The sequence below is a fragment of the Peromyscus maniculatus genome, chromosome 3 (assembly GCF_049852395.1).
Source record: "Peromyscus maniculatus bairdii isolate BWxNUB_F1_BW_parent chromosome 3, HU_Pman_BW_mat_3.1, whole genome shotgun sequence".
NCBI classification, from domain to species: Eukaryota; Metazoa; Chordata; class Mammalia; order Rodentia; family Cricetidae; genus Peromyscus; species Peromyscus maniculatus.
The window spans coordinates 114,378,598-114,396,854 of record NC_134854.1 but is presented as its reverse complement, the minus strand read 5'-3'; the positions used below and the strand labels follow the sequence as shown (position 1 = coordinate 114,396,854).

Sequence of the window (18,257 nt, the reverse complement as noted above, 5' to 3'; positions counted from 1 at the left end):
GTCAGTCATGCTTCCAGTGCAAACATTAGGACCTGAAGTCAGATCCCAAACACCCACATAAAAGCTGGGCTTGGCAAGGAATATCTGTAACCACAGGATAGCCAAGAGCTTACTGGACAGCCAGGCTAGCCAAAATTGCAAGTTCCAGAATTTATCTCATTTCAAATTATAATATAAAATTAAAAACAAATAAAATTCCTTAAACTTTTTTTTTTTAAGGAAGAGATCTGGCTCAGTTAATAGAGTGCTTGTCTGACATGCACATGGCCCTAATTTGACCCTCAAGCACCATAAAAAAAATGGGTATGGTGGCACACACTTGTAATTCCATTACTCAGGAGGCACATGGATATTCAAGGTGTCTTCAGCTACACAGTGAGTTCCCCCTCACCCAATAAAGAAAAAAAGAATCTACTGAGAGAAACCTATATCCACCCCAGTCTGTGCCTTGAATGGTAGGACTTTGGTACAGCATGCATATATTACCTCTCCAACCCCCATAGGCAAGCAACAACTCTTCTGGGTACCTAAGAGGGGACACTGGAATATCAGAGTAAGAAAGAAACAGCAGAAAGTGGTGGACAAAGAAAACACAAAACACAATGCTACTGCAAGTGGGAAGCACATATAGAAAGGCTATATAAGAGTCCCAAGCCGGGCGTTGGTGGCGCACGCCTTTGATCCCAGCACTCGGGAGGCAGAGCCAGGCGGATCTCTGTGAGTTCGAGGCCAGCCTGGGCTACCAAGTGAGCTCCAGGAAAGGCACAAAGCTACACAGAGAAACCCTGTCTCGAAAAACCAAAAAAAGAGTCCCAGAAGCATTCTCCTAAAAATTCCAATAAGATTTCAAACTTAAAAAAAAAAATCACAAAGTCATTTCTAACAAAATTGTACATAAATCTCAATATATAATATAGTTGAATATTAGATATGTAAATGTATTTTAGAAACAAGCACTTAAGTAAAGTTGATCAATGATTACAATGATGCTTTCCTGAAAAAGGGGGAGATGGAGGACCATCAAGAGAACCTCAAACGACAGAGAATTCTCATAAAGTCACCACTGAAGAATGAACAAGATAGAAAATCCCACAATCATCTCCAAAATGGAACACTATGCAATCCCTTTTCCCTTTTAACTTATCTTCCTTTTAAAAGCTGGATTAAAAAGTAAAAATCAAACCTAATGTTTTCTGTGTCCTCCTCCATCATCCCCCCAGCTCCTGCCCTACATCTTTATCCCCAAAAACAGCAGCTTTCGGCCCCAGCCGTTCCTCCACTGAGGGACTATGTTCTTCTTCCTCCTCCTTAGAACAACACAAAGAACACCAACAATGCTTCTGGTCTCCTGTGCTAACCTGCACGACGAAGGATGGTCCTTCTGTGTTGCCTGGCACCTAATTACTATCATCATAATCAATAATGAATCAACAAATCTCAGAAAGAAAAAAAGCTGATAAAAACAACTCTGGAAGTTGTGGAATGAGGATTATGAGGATCCTACAAAGGCATGTTTCAGTATTAATATTTCTTTACATAATTATGATTATGTAAAAGATTAAGAAATCTACACGACTGATCCAGTGCAAAGGAATGATCCCTGTAGTTTGTGATCAAATCAATCAGAAATATTACATATAACATACATTCAGAACTGGATGGCAAACAGTGAATCTAAGTAAAGATTGTAACAGAATTTTATTTAATATTTTCTGTAAATTTGAAGCAGTATAAAAACAGGACATTAAAAGCTATAGCAAGGGCTGAAGATAAGGCTCAGAGGTTAAGAGCACTGGCTGCTCTTCCAGAGGTCCTGAGTTCAATTCCCAGCAACCACATAGTGGCTCACAACCATCTGTAATGAGATCTGGTGCCCTCTTCTGGCCTAAAGGGATCCATACAAGCAGAACACTGTACACATAATAAATAAATAAATCTTTAAAAAAATAAAAAAAGCTATAGCACAAATCTAGGTGTGTTAGCACCAGCCTGTAATTCCAGTACTGGGGATGTGGAAGCAGAAGAATCAGGAGTTCAAGGCCAACCTCAGCTACACAACAAGTTTATTAAGTCAGCCTGAGCTACAGGAGAGCCCACTGCAAAACACAAACATAAAAACAAACAAAACCTCCAATAGCACAACTGCTAACATTTCCTGGTACTCATGTGCAGAGCTGCATGCCTTATCTCACTGCATCCTTTTGCACTATCACAGTGACATTGCAGAAATAAAGGTTTGCAAACTCTCCCTAGGTCATATAGCTGACTGGTCACAAGACTGGATCTTAGGTCTGTTAATTCAGCTAAATATTGTCTAATCCGACATCTTTCCCTCTTATCCTTTCCAGAGGAACCACTATGTAGGCTCTAAGCATTGCTGTCAGAAACTACAGTATTAAAAATGCACTCTTTCCAGGCTCCAAGGGAAGCAACATTCACTGACAAAGCATGGGCTAGGAATGAGGATGCCACTGAGGCCATCTGCATTAACACTAAAAACACAGAAATTACTTCACTTTTAAAAAACAAATCTTCTTAAAAAAATATCCCCCCGCCCCCAGACAGTTTCTCTGTGTAGCTTTGCGACTTTCCTGGAGCTCACTTGGTAGCCCAGGCTGGCCTCGAACTCACAGAGATCCGCCTGGCTCTGCCTCCAAGTGCTGGGATCAAAGGCGTGCGCTACCAACGCACGGCTTAACATTTTTTTATTTATTATTGTGAGTGTGTGCGTGCGCAAGCACAAACAGGAGTGCATGCGATGAATGTATGAGTGAAGGTACATGCATGCCATGGTGCCCATGTAGAGATCTGAGGACAACTTTAGGAGTCTGTTCTTGCTTCCTCCTAGTGTTAGTTCTGGGACTGAGCTCAAGTCACCATGGTTCCTTGGCAGGTGCTTTTACTTGCTGAGGCATCCTGTTGTCCCAACCCTGGTATTTTTCACACCCATGTAACAGGTGTTTTTTCAGTTGTTCATCTCTGTTTATGTGTCCTGATTCAGCTGGGTAATCAAACATCCAATCCTGTCCTCCCAGTTTCTTGCCATAATTTCCAAAGTCTTTTTGTTCAAAAGAGTAGTGGGTTAAAGACAGATTCACAGCCCTGCCCCTGCTTAAGTAACAGTTAACAATCTACTACTATTACTACTACTAATAGTTACTGTGTATAGATCATACATATTGAACATGGTTATGTACAAGACACCTTTCTAAGTATTTTAAAAGCATTATACCTGCTGATTCCTTACAAAATCCTGGGGCAAGCTCTAGTGTGTGTGTGTGTGTGTGTGTGTGTGTGTGTGTGTGTGTGTGTGTGTGTGTGTGTGTGTGTGTGTGTGTATTCCAAATAGAAAAAAATTAAGCATTAAAATTGTTATTGCCCCGATTAAAAAACTTATTAAATCAGGGCATTGGATGTGACTACAAGCAGGGGTCCCTGATTCTAATAGGATATATATTGCCTCTCAATTTGGAAAAAAGTAAGTAATAAAATGGCACATCATCCAGTAGTTTGAAGCAACAGTTCATACTTTTGCTTTAAAAGTAACTTAAACAAGCCGGGCAGTGGTGGCGCACGCCTTTGATCCCAGCACTCGGGAGGCAGAGGCAGGCGGATCTCTGTGAGTTCAAGGCCAGCCTGGGCTACCAAGTGAGTCCCAGGAAAGGCGCAAAACTACACAGAGAAACCCTGTCTCGAAAAATCAAAAAAACAAAAAAAAAAGGTAACTTAAACAAATATAAACTTTTTTTTTAATGAATACAAACTGTTAATTGTTGTTTTCCAAATAAATGAGCTCACACTGTACTTAATGCCAAGAGGAATCTACTCTGTAGTGAACCTCTCAGGCAGGTTTGGTTGTGGAGAGAATGAAGAAATCTAGTAGAACTGACTTGAGTACCTGAATGCGCTGAGGTGAGGCTACCGCAGAGTCGGTGGAAATTATCTGGATGCGCGGGGAGGGGCTGGTCATCCCTGGAGATTCCGGCCGAGAGGTCTGTGTACGTGGTACCTATGGATGAGAACATGGGGCTTAGGGAGTGATTTCCCGAGGACTTCACTTTTCTTTTTTGAAGACAGGATCAGGTCTTCATGCTGGCCTTGAACTACTGAATTACTGACCCTCCTGTCTCTACCTCCCAAATATGAGGATTACAAGTATGCACTACCCTGCCCAGCATGGGCATGCCTCATGCTCTTGCTGTGGCCTTGAGTGACAAACTTGAATTTTGAGGTATTAGCACAGGCCAACAAAGTAAGTAGTGAGATACTGCCCATGATGGTCCCAAGAAAACACCATCTTAAAATAGCTGCTTCTGATGTTGAAAACACAAGTACAAACCAAATCAGTTCTGCTTTTTCATGACCTTTAAAAAAGAAAGAAAAAAAAAACGAAAAGAAGATTAAAAAAAAGAAAAAAAGCTATCAAAATAACTTTTTTGTTTTTAATAGAAATGCTCTTTGAATTTTTCCCACTGTTTGCAAAGCCCACTGTAAAACTCTCCTCTGTAATGACTTTTAAAAGAAAGTCTTTCACAACATTGCAAGGTATGGATGACAAACAGCCAGCACAGCCCTGAAAATATTGGAAGCAGCATTATGGAAGGGTCTTGACAATGGGCCAGGCAGAACGAAGTTGGGCAAAGTTCACCACAAACACAAGGATACCTACCAAAGGTGAGGATCAACGTGCTGAGTGGTCACCTGGGTACCTGAAGTGAGAAGACAGTATTTTCCCGGATTAAAAGCTTATAATGAACCAACACCATACAAACGTGGCATGTCCCCCTTCCTGTAAAAATGATTCCCTAATTTATTCTGTGAGGTCAATATTGCTCAGCACCAAAACTAAAGATGTAATAAAAATTATCTTACAAATACAGATATAAAAACTCAATGAAAGAAAGCAAACTGAATCACAGTAGCATGCCTAACTGCAGCTTACCCAAGGAGCGCAAGGTTGATTCAACGCATGAAAAGCAGTTCAGCAAAAGCTGCAAGATCACTTTAATGGACAGAACAGACAGAAAGCATCTGACAAAATCCAACACTTTAGTGATTTATAAGAAAGAAAGAGAACAAATTAGAAATAAGGAGACACTCAATCTGATCAAGGAGAGAAGACAAAGCTTTCCCCCAAGATGAGAAACAAGACCGGATATGTTTTCATCACTGAATAATGTACTGGAGCTGCTAGCAGGAAAACAAGGTAGAGAGAGAAGAAAACTAAAAGGAGGAAGAATGAGAGTGAAAGGGGAAGAAGGGAAGAAAGAAGAGGGAAGCAGAATGTATCAATCATCTCCATAAGCATGCTCTTACATAAAACCTCACAGAATCCACAAAAATGCCCTTACAAATGGTCATAGTTCCAAGGTTGCAGATACAAGATAATTGTATTTCTTTACATTGGCAATAAGCGATCTGAAAACAAAATTAAGAAAATAATCTCACTGATAACACAAAACAAGAACAAAATGTGGGAATAAATTTAACAAGGTAAGTATAAATAAACCAAGTGTGATGACTCACACATGTAATCCCAGAAACTTGAGACAGCAGAAAGTTTGAAGCCAACTAGAGATACATAAATTCTATGTACCTCTGACTGGGCTACAGAGTGAGAACTTGTCCAAAAAAGAAAAAGAATACAAACAAACAAATAAACCAGCTAACAAACAAACAAACAAAATAATCCCCAGAAAATACCACTGAAAGAATTAAGACAGTAGCTGGGCGGTGGTGGCTCACACCTTTAACCCAGCACTTGGGAGGCAGAGGCAGGCAAATCGCTGTTGAGTTCAAGGCCAACCTGGTCTACAGAGCAAGTTCCAGGACAGGCTCCAAAGCTACACAGAGAAACCCTGTCTTGGAAAAAATAAAATATTTATCCTAAATTGATCCTAAAACCCTAAAATTCATGTGAAATGCAAGGAACCCAGAACAAAACAATCCTGAAAAAGAAAATGAAGATGTAGGAGGACTCATACCTCTACATTTGATTACTAAAACCTACACAATCAAAGCAATGTTGACTCTTACAACTCTCACTTCTGGTATTTAACTACAAGATCTGAAATCCATTTATGGAAGAGATGTTTGCATTTCAGTGTAGTATTCAAGAAACAAAGTTATGGAATCATTAAAGTGTCATTAACAGGTGAATGGATCAAGAAAACAGTTAGGAGTTAGAGAGATGGCTCAGCAGTTAAAAGCACTAGCTGCTCTTACACCCATACGGCAGCTCACAGCCAACCTCAACTCCAGTCCAAAGAATCTAACATCATTTTCTGGCCTTTTTGGGCATTGCACATACGTAGTGCACATATATAACACAGGCAAGCATTCATACATATAAAATAAATATTTTTTAATGACATATAAAAAGAAAATATGGGGGCAGGAGAGGGGAGAACAAGGGAATCAGTGGCTGATATGTAAAATTAAATTAAATTATAAAATAAAGTTTAAAAAAAAGAAAATATGGGTATACATATACAATGGAATACTTAACAAAGTCAGTTAAGGCCGGGCGTGGTGGCGCACGCCTTTAATCCCAGCACTCTGGGAGGCAGAGCCAGGCGGATCTTTGTGAGTTCGAGGCCAGCCTGGGCTACCAAGTGAGCTCCAGGAAAGGCGCAAAGCTACACAGAGAAACCCTGTCTTGAAAAAACAAAAAAACAATGTCAGTTATGATAACATGGATGGAACTAGAGAGCACTATGCTAAATGAAACATGACAAGCAGATACCCACAATGTCCTCAAACAATTGAAAACACAGAAGAGTAGAATGATGGAAACAGGAAGACAATGTCAAAGGTTATGAATTCTCACGCAGTTTTCTTGGGTATTGTTTGAGATCTCCTGCACAGTGTGGTGAACGAGGTTAATAAGAGTGTTTTACACTCCTCAAAAATGCTAAGAATACATCTCAGGTGTTCTCACAAAATATTTAAAGTGCTGAATGTTAAGTAGTTTGACTTAAAAAATATTCTATAAGCTGGGCGGTGGTGGCACACGCCTTTAATCCTAGCACTGGGAGGCAGAGCCAGTGACTCTCTGTGAGTTCGAGGCCATTCTGGTCTATAGAGCAAGCTCCAGGACAGGCACCAAAACTACAGAGGAAAAAAAAAACAGGGTTGGGGATTTAACTCAGTGATAGAACGCTTGCTTAGCAAGCACAAGGCCCTAGGTTTGGTCCTCAGCTCCAAAAAGAAAGAAAAAGAAAAAAACAAAAACAAAAAAATCTACATTGTATTAAAAATTTACAGTGTTATTGTGTATTCCACAAATATATAAAAATAATTTTATATATATATATATATATAGGCTCTCCAGGTCTGGTGAGATGGCTCAGTGGGGTAAAGGTGCCTGCTACCAAGCCTGATGACTTCAGTTCATCCCTAGGACCCATATATATGGTAGGAGAGAACCTACTCCCTATGAGTTATCTTCTGACTTCTAGACATGTGCCATGGCAGGCACAAACATAGAATAAAAAATAAAAAATAGGCCCTCCAGAGAAAATCTTAAGGAAGCTGCCAAAATTTCTCCAAGGCATTCTGACCACCTTAAAATATTTAGGTGACCTAGAGTAACATTTGTTCATTGCCATACTAAAATTAAAACCTCTATGCAGGATGCATTCCCATCTGTCATTTTTTGAACATGCAATGAATGAAGCATGACTTCAAACTGAGCGTGCTCAGGAATTCTGCTTACCTCCAGGAATGAGTCTTCACAAGGAAACATGCATGGACTTTCCTGATAAAAATCCTTGCTCAGGGGGCTGGAGAGATGGCTCAGCGGTTGAGAGTACTAGCTGTTCTTCCAGAGGTCCTGAGTTCAATTCCCAGCAACCACATGGTGGCTCACAACCATCTCTAAAGGGCATACATGCAGACAAAGCACTTGTAAATAAATAAATAATTAATTAAATGCTTAAAAAAAAAATCCTTGCTTAGGGTACAATGCTTTGAATCACGGCAAGGGCTCTCTCTCCTTACTTGCTGGAAGTAGTTATATTCCCTCCAATCTATCTTCTGGTTGTGTGTATCTACTGGCTGTGCCCACTCACCAAGGGACCAAATTTGGCTATAAATGGGCAAAGAATAATCTTTATAACAAATGGTGACAACTACACATTATAAATAAAATAACTCAGCCGGGTTGTGGTGGCGCATGCCTTTAATCAGGAGGCAGAAGCAGGTGGATTTCTGTGAGTCCAAGGCCAGTCTGGTCTACAAAGTGAGTTCCAGGATAGCCAGAACTGTTACACAGAGAAACCCTGTCTCAAAAAACAAAATTAAATAAAATAAGTAAAAATAGACTAAAGATTAAAAAGCAAGAGTTAAAACATTAAAACTCTTGCAAGAAAACAGGTATAATTTTGTGATCTTGGATTTAAGTGATGGTTTTTGGATGTCACTGACAGCATAAATAACAGCAAAAAATCTGATAAACTGCACATTTCCAAAATTAAAAACATGTGTGTATGTGTTTGTAAAGGACAGAAAATAGTATCAGGTATTGTTCCTCGGGTGCCAGTGACCTATGTTTAGGTTAAGTCTCTCACTGGCCTAGAGCTTACCAGGTAGGCTAGATTGGCTGGCCAGAGAGCTGTAGGCATCTGCCTGTCTCCAAGGCTGGAATTACTAATTCATTTCACTACATCCAGTAAACATTTTACTGACTCGCCATCTTCCCAGCCCCCAATTAAAAACTTCTATGTCCCAAAGACACTAACACCAACAAGAAAATCCATATAAGTGGGAGAGATTCTTACAAATCACTTACAAGGATCCACACATAGCATATAAAAAACTGCTTTAACTTAAAATGTAGCCTAGTGGTAGATCATGTGCCTACCACATACTAGGCTGTGGGGTTCAATTCCCAGGACTGCATCACACAACACATTCACAGGGGATGGGTGGGGTAAGGGAGTCCTTTAACAAAATATACAAATGGCCAATAAGCACAATGAAAGATTCCCTACATATCTTTAGTTACTAGGGAATGCAAGTAAAAAATTACTGTAAGATATCATTTCACATCCACTGGGATGGCTATAATAGCAATGAAAATACAGGCCAATAACAAGTACTGGTGACAATGTGGACAGATTGGAACAGCTGCCACATAACCCTGCAATTCTACTGCTAAGTATGCTTAAGAAAATATATTAACTGTGGTAGGTAATTTACACAAGAGAATCCACACAACAATAGTACTACTTGGTAATAAAAAGGGGTATGGGGGCTTTAGAGTTGACTCAGTGGTTAAGAGCACTCAAACTTGCAAGACCCAAGTTTGAGTCCCAGCACCTCTGGAATGCTTGAAACTGTCTATAACTCTTCTAACCTTCATGGCTACCAGGCATGCACACAGTGCACATGCAGGCAAAAATTCATACACTTAAAATAAATACACATAAAATAAATCTTAAAAAATTTTTAGAAAGGGATGTATATTGGCACATGCTACAACCCAGATAAACCAGTCACAGATGACTAGTTTCATCCCATTTATATAAAATGTCCAGAACAGGCAAATCCATAAACAAAGAAAATAGATCACTGATTACTTTGGGCTGAGGCAATGTGAGGCAAGGCTTCAATTTATGTGATTTGAAAGAAAATGGTTGGGCCTTGTTGGAGTATGTGTGGCTTGTTGGAGGAAGTGTGTCACTGTGGAGGTGGGCTTTGAGGTCTCATATACGCTCAAGTCATGCCCAGTCCTGTTGTCTGCCTATCAAGATGTGGGACTCTCAGCTCCAGCACCATGTCTGCCTGCATGCCTCCATGTCTGGCCTCTGAACTGTAAGCCATCACAATTAAATGTTTTCCTTTATAAGAGTTGTCCTGGTCATGGTGCCTTTTCATAGCAATTGAAACCCTAACTAAGACAATTTGGGATGATGAAATAAATTCTGAATTAGATAATGGGGATATCTGTGTCACGAAACTTTACAATGTAAAAGGGTATCCAAAACTAAAAAAGTATATGGAAATGGATGACTAAACGTACTAAAATGTTTTCTTTCATAAACCATTAACTTTCCCAACAAGAAGTTCAGTATAAAAGACAACATTATAGTGGTATTTAGCTTAGGAATGCTTCATACAGATTCCTCTGTTCTCTTGACTAAGACAGACAGGATAGAAGTGCTTTACAGATGTGCTGAAGCTGCATCCCAAGGCCTCTCTTCTAGCACTGTTCATATGCATAGTTTGTCACCAAGGATAAAAAAAAGTTTTGCCCATTCATCATATGCTTCTAAATAATGAACATTTAGAATTTGGGTTCATCTAATATTAGTCTCCAAATTAATTTTGACAGCTTCAAAGATCTAAAATCCTTTACTGATGATAAATAGGCCAAGACATCAATGAGGAACCTTATTTCAAAAATGATTCAAAAATATTTGTTTTTATTTTATGTGCAGGAGTGTTTTGCACCATAGGTACACATGGGCCAACAGAGGCAAGAAGAAATGGAGTTACAGGTGGTTGTGAGCTACCATGCCGGTGCTAGAAACTGAACTCAGGTTCTCAGCCAAGAGGAGTGAGTACTTTTAACTGCTAAGTCTTCTCTCCACCCTGAAGCCTTTTTATCTTAATTGCAACTAGTTTTAAAGCAGCCAGTATTGCTTGAGTTCCCACAGACTATGAGATCTTGGAAAACTGGCTGACACATGACCCTGAATGAGCCAGTTTATATAAGTTTCAGTTTCCTCAAATTCAATGACATACTATTACCACTTTATAGAATGGTGTGAGGCTCAATGAATAGCAAACGCTTAGTCCACACTCAAAGGGCAGCCATCATTATCATAAACTTCCTGAAAAAATCCTTAAGTTCATTTAGACAAGGTTGAATTATTATTACTACAATATGATGAATTGTATTGCTGATCCTCTCAACAGATTTTTTTTTTCATTTTCTTTTCTCTCCTTTCTTTTACCACTCACTATGTAGCACAAACTGATCTTAAACTTGAAATTCTCCTGCCTCACCTCCCACATGCTAGGATTACATTTGTGTTTCACCATGCCCAGCTCTTTTCATTCATTTTTTTCCTGTTACAAAATATATTAAGTTCAACCTCAAACCATACACAAAAATGTAAAGCTATACTATAAATCTGTAGCTTTGGACTAGGCAGTGGTCTCCTTAAATGTGTCACTTTAAGCACAGGCAGCAAAAGCAAAAAACAGGAACATGCAAATTGCCACTATTAAGAACTTTTGGCCTTAAAAGTAAAAAGGAAACATTCAGAATATCAAAAAGTGATATAAAATTTCAAAATGACATAACTGGTAAGGGACTTATATGTAGAACATCATTGGAAATGCAAATCACAATCTCAATAGAAACCACTAAACACCCATTGGTGTTGAGAAGGATGGAGAAAATAGAATCTCATAACTTTGCTGGCAAAGATGTAACAAGGTATAGTCACTTTGAAAAGCAGTTTGGCATTTCCTCGGAAGTTAGAAAACAAGCCCGGGAGGAAAGCTCAGTCAGTAAAGCACAAGGATCTGAGTTCAACCCCCAGGACCCACATTAAAGTCATGTCAAGCCAGGGAATACTGAGATGAGTTTGATCCCCAGGACCCACCTAACGCCTCCCTTCACATGCTTGCTATGGTGTACACACACACACACACACACACACACACACACACACACACACACACACACACACACACGTTCAGCACTGGGGAGGCAGAGACAGGTAGATCCCTCTGGCTCACTTGCCAGCTAATCTAGCCTACACTAGGCTAAATTTTAGGCCAATTAGAAAACCTGTGCCTGGGGAATGACTCTAAGGTTATCCTCTGGCTTCCACATGTACACATAAACATGTACACCGCACACATATTCACAACCACACACACAGATCAGAAAGCCATTTAGAAAATAAAGCTACCACTGAATGGCAACCCTTAGATACATACACAAAAGAAAACATAGGCCCACAAAAAACCTGACAGATATTATCTTAACAGTTGAAAAAAATGAAAACAACCCAACAGCTGTCATCTCATGAATGAATCAATAAAAACTTTATAGACCCTATATTATATTATTTGGTAATAAAGGGAAGGAACTACTAGTATACTACAATAAAGATAGCCCTCAAATACATATACTAAGTTAAAGTTAGCCATAAAAGACCACATACTATATGATTCCATTTATGAGATGCCCACATTAGACACATCTTTAAGAACAAAATGAAAGGTGTGGCTGTGTTAGGGTGGCCTATATTGGTAAACTGTCAAGTATTGTTTTGAGAGCTGGCTCTGGAAGTATGGTTGTAGTCCTCCACCCTACTTTCAGATATGTCTCAAGATGTCCTATAAGATCCCTTGTGTGGGTATGGGCTGGCCCCCTAACTCTGTCACAGGGAGAGAAGAAAATAGCAAAACAGGACAAGGGAAAAACAAAACACTGAGGCCAGCTGGAAGGTTAACCATTTCCAACAGAGGTTACCACTGTTTATCCCATGATATAAATGTCAGAGATAGAAAGACAAGACAGAGAGTTTGAACTAGCCAAAGGAAGACCTAGCCCTCAGGGGAATTCCAGCTGACTGTCTCAACTTTTTCCTGTCTATTCTGCTAGATGCAGTGAATACCAAATCTGATGTCACCTCTCTTTGTTGCTATGTGTTCTGATGCTTGGAAGTTTCATCCCAGGGGGACATACTGTCCTGTCTATAATCAGGGGGGGAAATTCAACTGGCTGCCTTAAAGGGGTTCCTGGGTTAGTTTCTACTAGATGTTTATAAGCCACTGGTTTGATATTACCTCTCTATTATTATTTGTTCTTTTACTTAAAAGCTTCACCTCAGGGGGAACATGAAGAGAATGAGCAAGAAAGACAGGGACACGCCCAGGGCCAGAAGTCAGAGCCACCAGCCAGCCAGACAAGACAAGCAGTGAAAGTAAGATATACAGAAGGAAAGAAAGGTAAAAAGCCCCAAGGCAAAAACGTAGATAAAAAGAACAGTAAAATAAGAGTTAAATTAAGGTCAAGCATTCAAAACTGTAAGCTTCCGTGTCATGATTTGGGAGCTGGTTGGTGGCCCCCCAAAAAAAGCCTGGTAGGTACATTTGGCACTCCAACGTGGGATCCGAATTTCCACACAGGGCCTGAAATACCTGAAAGAAAGAAAAAAAAAAAAAAAAAAAAAGCCACCGCGTTAGGTAGAAACATTAAGTGCTGGGTAGGGATGATTGCCACAGAGTGAGGCACCAGCATCCCAGAGCTGGAGTGGTTGAATGCAGCTCCCTGTTAAAAAGACACAGCTCTCAGCCAGGCCCTTGGGGCATAAAGCTGGGGTTTGTTTCACAGACTAGCAGGTAAGGATGCTTAAAGTCTGGTTCATGCACCAGAGAATGCTGCAAGTGGGCAACTGCAGGCACTTAGTAAAGCAGGTCCAGACAGACAAAAACAAAACGAAAACAAGCTTTAAACAAGTTACAGTGTGCTTAAAAATGTGCTTTAGGCTTAAGAAAGAAAAGGGGTATTATAGACAGTCATAGAAAAAAACAAATAGTTTAAAAATAACACAGTAAAGTCTTTAAAGAAAGTAAAGTAACTTAAAAAAGAATAAGCCACATAACAATCAAAAATACACAGTGAGTCTGGATCCTTTATAGTGCCTTGTTGACTTTGAATTTCTTGAATGCTGATGAGTGACAGCTGCTGAGAGACATGGGATTATAAAAGGGACTGCTGAATTAAACCAGCCTAGATACTTTAGGGATGTCTTAAAATGGAAGTCAAAAAAAAAAAAAAAAAAAAAAAACTGCATTGGGGAAGTGGTAATGCTTTTATTTCCACCGGAAATGAAAGGCTGTGGATTCATTCAAGGTTAATAGATCAGGTTTGATTGGGGAAGACCCTCGAACACCTTGGCCACAGACATAAAGAAATAAACCTAGAAAAACTACAAGACAGGTGACGTATATTTTACCTGCTCAAACATAAAGCAAAAAATCATTTTTGGGGGCTGGAGAGATGGCTCAGAGGTTAAGAGCACCGACTGCTCTTCCAGAGGTCCTGAGTTCAATTCCCAGCAACCACATGGTGGCTCACAACCATCTATAATCAGATCTGGTGCCCTCTTCTGTATACATGATAAATAAATAAATCTTTAAAAAAAAATCATTTTTTGGCTGGCTTGTGTACAAGGCACAGTTCATACTTGTGTTAATGCAGATACGTATGTTACCTTTGAAAGTCTGTGCGTTTTCACAGCAAGGAGACCAGACACCAATGCAAATGGGTGGCCCAGCTGACCCAGCCTCTCAGAGTGTTCCTGTTGTAGTTTCCTCGGAGTTCTGCATCCAGAACATCTTCAAGGCTGCTGGCTGAGATGGTCCAGCTTCACAGACTATTCTATCCAGGATTGCAGATAAGCCTTGCACATTCCCATTGCACAGAGTGGACAATAAATGTTATAGCTAGTTTTCTTAGGACTTGACCATTATTTCAATTTTCTCAGGGTTCCCTAAAGATGCCTTCACCCACAGACAACAGGAAGCAGTCTAGAGAACACAACACCCATACTCCCAAGAGGTGGAGTGGTGGTTTTTGGTTATTCAATGGGTTATGGATGTTGGTCATTATTTATAGGGAATATAGGATAAAAAGACAACTATTAACCTCAAATATTTTACATTGGTATGGATTTTTGTATACTGATACCAATTTAAGGTTATTTTTATTATACTGTGCATATGTTTCTACTCTTATTTGTGGTATTGTGCTTATGCAGCTCATTTAAAAATGTAATGCATAATTAAGAAATGCAGGTTAGTAGTTAGTCATCTACAATAATCAAACTTGTAGTTATATTAGGTATGTTTTCAAAGTTAAACATATATTTTAGATAGACAGGTGATCTTCAAATGCTTCAGAGACCTATAGAATATGGCATTTAAAATGTTTAATAACCTGAGGCTTTTCATGACAGTGAGACACGTCTGCTCCTGGCAGCACCAATTTACTTCAGAGATGATAGGCATCAAAGAAACTCCATGTGGAGTTTGCTTTCATTGTGGCAAGGTTAGCCACTGGGCAAAGAAACTGTTCTTGCCTTGACTACTGACAGTATGGTGTACAAACTGGACATGCAGGACACAAAGGAAAAAGACTGACAAACTTTGCCTAAATAAGGTGAGACAGTCTTTCAAAATCTTGCTTCATAGAAATGTCTGCTAGATATTCTAGGCCTGTAGGCCAAAGACTGGATGCCCCAATGTTGCAGAGTAACCCTGGGTGACTGTCCAGACAGCTAGATGTCTCTGTCATTTGGAAGTGGCTTGCACTACACCTCTTGTTTACTCAGGTAATATTATATCCTTCTGGGGTCTTCGATGGAGTTGAAGACTACATAGTTATACTTTTCCTTAATGATGATAGAAGGTAAATTAGGTACAAAACTTTGGACTCACCAAGATAGGATTAATAATAGAGTATTTTCTCTGAATTTGCCAAATACAAATGGACTGGATGTCATAAATATAATTTTTACTTCATAACTTTTCTTATTGTATATACTCTTATTATGTTAAAGTTAGTTAAAACTTTTTTTTTTATTTAGACAAAGGGGGGGGATAATTAACTAATTAAATAAAATTAACCTGGGCTCAGAGATATGGGTTAGCAACTGGTTGATAGGAAATAGTAGGGAGGAGCCTAGCGTGGGTTTGTTGTTGTTTTGTTTTTTTTTAAAGCTGGGGCAGTATAGAAGAGAAGAGTTTAGGGGATGCCAACAAAGAGAGAAAGTTAGCCAGTTGCTATTTTAACTCTGAGCTCACAGGTTTTAACCCTAAAAAAATTAATGTATCAGGCTTTTTTTTTTTTTTTTTTTTTTTTTTGGTTTTTCGAGACAGTGTTTCTCTGTGTAGCTTTGCGCCTTTCCTGGAACTCACTTGGTAGCCCAGGCTGGCCTCGAACTCACAGAGATCCGCCTGGCTCTGCCTCCCGAGTGCTGGGATTAAAGGCGTGCGCCACCACCGCCCGGCTTTTTTTTTTTTTTTAATGTATACAATGTTCTGCCTACACACCGGATCTCATTACAGAGAGTTGTGAGCCACCATGTGGTTGCTGGCAATTGAACTCAGGACCTCTGGAAGAACAGTCAGTGATCTTTACCTCTGAGCCATCTCTCCAGCCCCGGCATTTTCTTTTGAGCGTACTCAGCTCCCAAATCATGACATCGGGACTTATTAGTTTTGAATGCTCAGCCTTAAGTTAGCTCTTATTTTAATCTATTTCTCTTTATCTACTGCTGTGGACTAATCCTTTTGCACACTGTAAAGATTTATCTCTCCAATTAGTTTAACAAAAAGCTGACGGGCCAGTAAGCCAGAAAGGAAGTATAGGTGGGACAACCATACTAAGGATGCTGGGATGAAGAAGGGTGGAGTCAGAGGAGTCACCAGCAGATGCAGGGAGAAGCAAGAAGGGCATTCCCTGCTGAGAGAATATAGAATTAAATGGCAAAGCATAAATAAAAAAAATATGGGTTAACTATTAACAAGCCTGAGTTAACTAGTAACAAGCCTGAGCTATTGACCAAGGATTTACAATGAATATTAAGTTTCTGAGTGATTATTTGGGAGTGGCTGCCGGCACAGGAAAACTCCACCTACAATCTATGTTTTACCCAGGGCTTTTTTTTTTTAAACCTTTCCTCCTGTGTATCTTACTTTCACTGCTTCTCTATCTGGCTGGCTCTTGGCTCTGGCTTCGGGCCCTGGGTGTGTCCCTCCTTCCTGAGTTCTCTTCATTCCTCTTCTTCTCAAGCCTAGATTTCTCCTCCTCCTATTTCTCTCTGCCTGCCAGTACTGTCTATCCCTCTCCTGCCTAGCTATTGGCTGTTCAGCTTGTTATTAAACCAATCAGGTGCCTTAAGCAGGCAAGGTGAAACAAATGCAACACATCTTTACATAATTAAACAAATACAGCATAAACAAATATAACACATCTTTGCCCAGTTAAAATAATATTCCACAACAGGAACAACCTGCTCTGGAGACTGTCTCTATAGGGAATGCCAGACATCTGCCTCAACTACCCCAGTCAATTTCTGCAAGATATTTTGGGCACTAGCTTTGATAATGTCTGTCTAGCTCTTGTCATTCCCTCTTTTACTTACTCATTCAAAAACAAAAATATGAGCATTGTACATCATTCTCTAGACTATAAAACAGGCTGAAAGCTAAGGGGTTTCAGGTTTCTTTGAGGGTTGATGAAAATGCTCTGAATTTAGAAAGTAGAAGTAAAAAATGTGGGGGCTGGAGAGATGGCTCAGCGGTTAAGAGCACTGACTGTTCTTCCAGAGGTCCTGAGTTCAATCCCAGCAACCACATGGTGGCTCACAACCATCTGTAATGAGATCTGGTGCCCTCTTCTGGCCTGCAGACATACATGCTGTATACATAATAAATAAATAAATCTTTTAAAAAAAAAAGTAAAAAATGTAAATTATATTATTATTGTGAATCATGTCTAAATACTATTTTAAACGAGTGAACAAAATTCCCCACTTGGGGTTAGGTTTATATACCTGTGATCTCAGCACTTAGAGGCCAAGACAGAATGATCCAGAGGTGGAAGCCAGTCTGGGCTACAGAATAAGAAAGATCCTGTCTCAAAAAACCAAAACTCCCATTTAATTACTAATGTAAGAAACAGGACAGAAGTCAGTTCTGAGGAGGAGAGAGGACTGAATGGAAAGGGCATCAAGAGCTTCTGGAATTTAAAAAAGTTTCTTCTTTCTTTTCTTCCCTGGCATCTCTTTCGGTCTTTTGGAGACAAGATATCATGTATGTCAGGCTAGCCTCAAACCCATTATGTAGCCAAGGATACTTTGAGCTTCTGATCTTCCACCTCCCAAGTACTGGGATTACTTGTGGGTGTTGTGTATATATGCTAGCCAAACACTTTACCAATTGAGCTACATCCCATGTTCTCTATTCTCAACCTGGTTGGTAGTTACATGGAAATATTCTGTGATAATTCATTGCTTACTTTTATTTCAGAAGTACAGGGCTACAGATGCAGCACAATGATACAGTGCTTGCCTAGCTGCACAAAAGCCCTATATTCAATCTCATTTATATCAGAAGCCCAAAGGACTCTACCTGGATTAGGTGGGGGATTATACTGGCAGTGGGCTCAGTATTAAATTTAGGTTGAGTAAATAGCTTCAAGCATCCTTGGGAGTCAGTGTAGG

At 39.7% G+C, this 18,257-nt stretch overlaps 1 protein-coding gene across 19 annotated transcripts in view; it reads right to left on the bottom strand.

Moving 5' to 3' along the window:
- Window positions 1-18,257, bottom strand: part of Nr2c2 (nuclear receptor subfamily 2 group C member 2) — a 79,381-nt gene that overhangs the window by 31,659 nt on the left and 29,465 nt on the right. For 9 of the 19 annotated variants that reach the window (XR_013050027.1, XM_076567374.1, XM_076567388.1 and 6 more), the window contains one exon: window positions 3,899-4,009. Coding sequence is in view for 18 of the 19 variants with exons in the window: in XM_076567374.1 (XP_076423489.1) it covers window positions 3,899-4,009 (111 nt within the window). In the remaining variant the exon portion in view is untranslated. Of the gene's footprint in view, window positions 1-3,898; window positions 4,010-4,339; window positions 4,365-4,669; window positions 4,710-7,717; window positions 7,879-18,257 lie in introns of those variants that run through there. The other 10 variants (XM_076567383.1, XM_076567382.1, XM_076567379.1 and 7 more) reach the window with 3 other exon arrangements.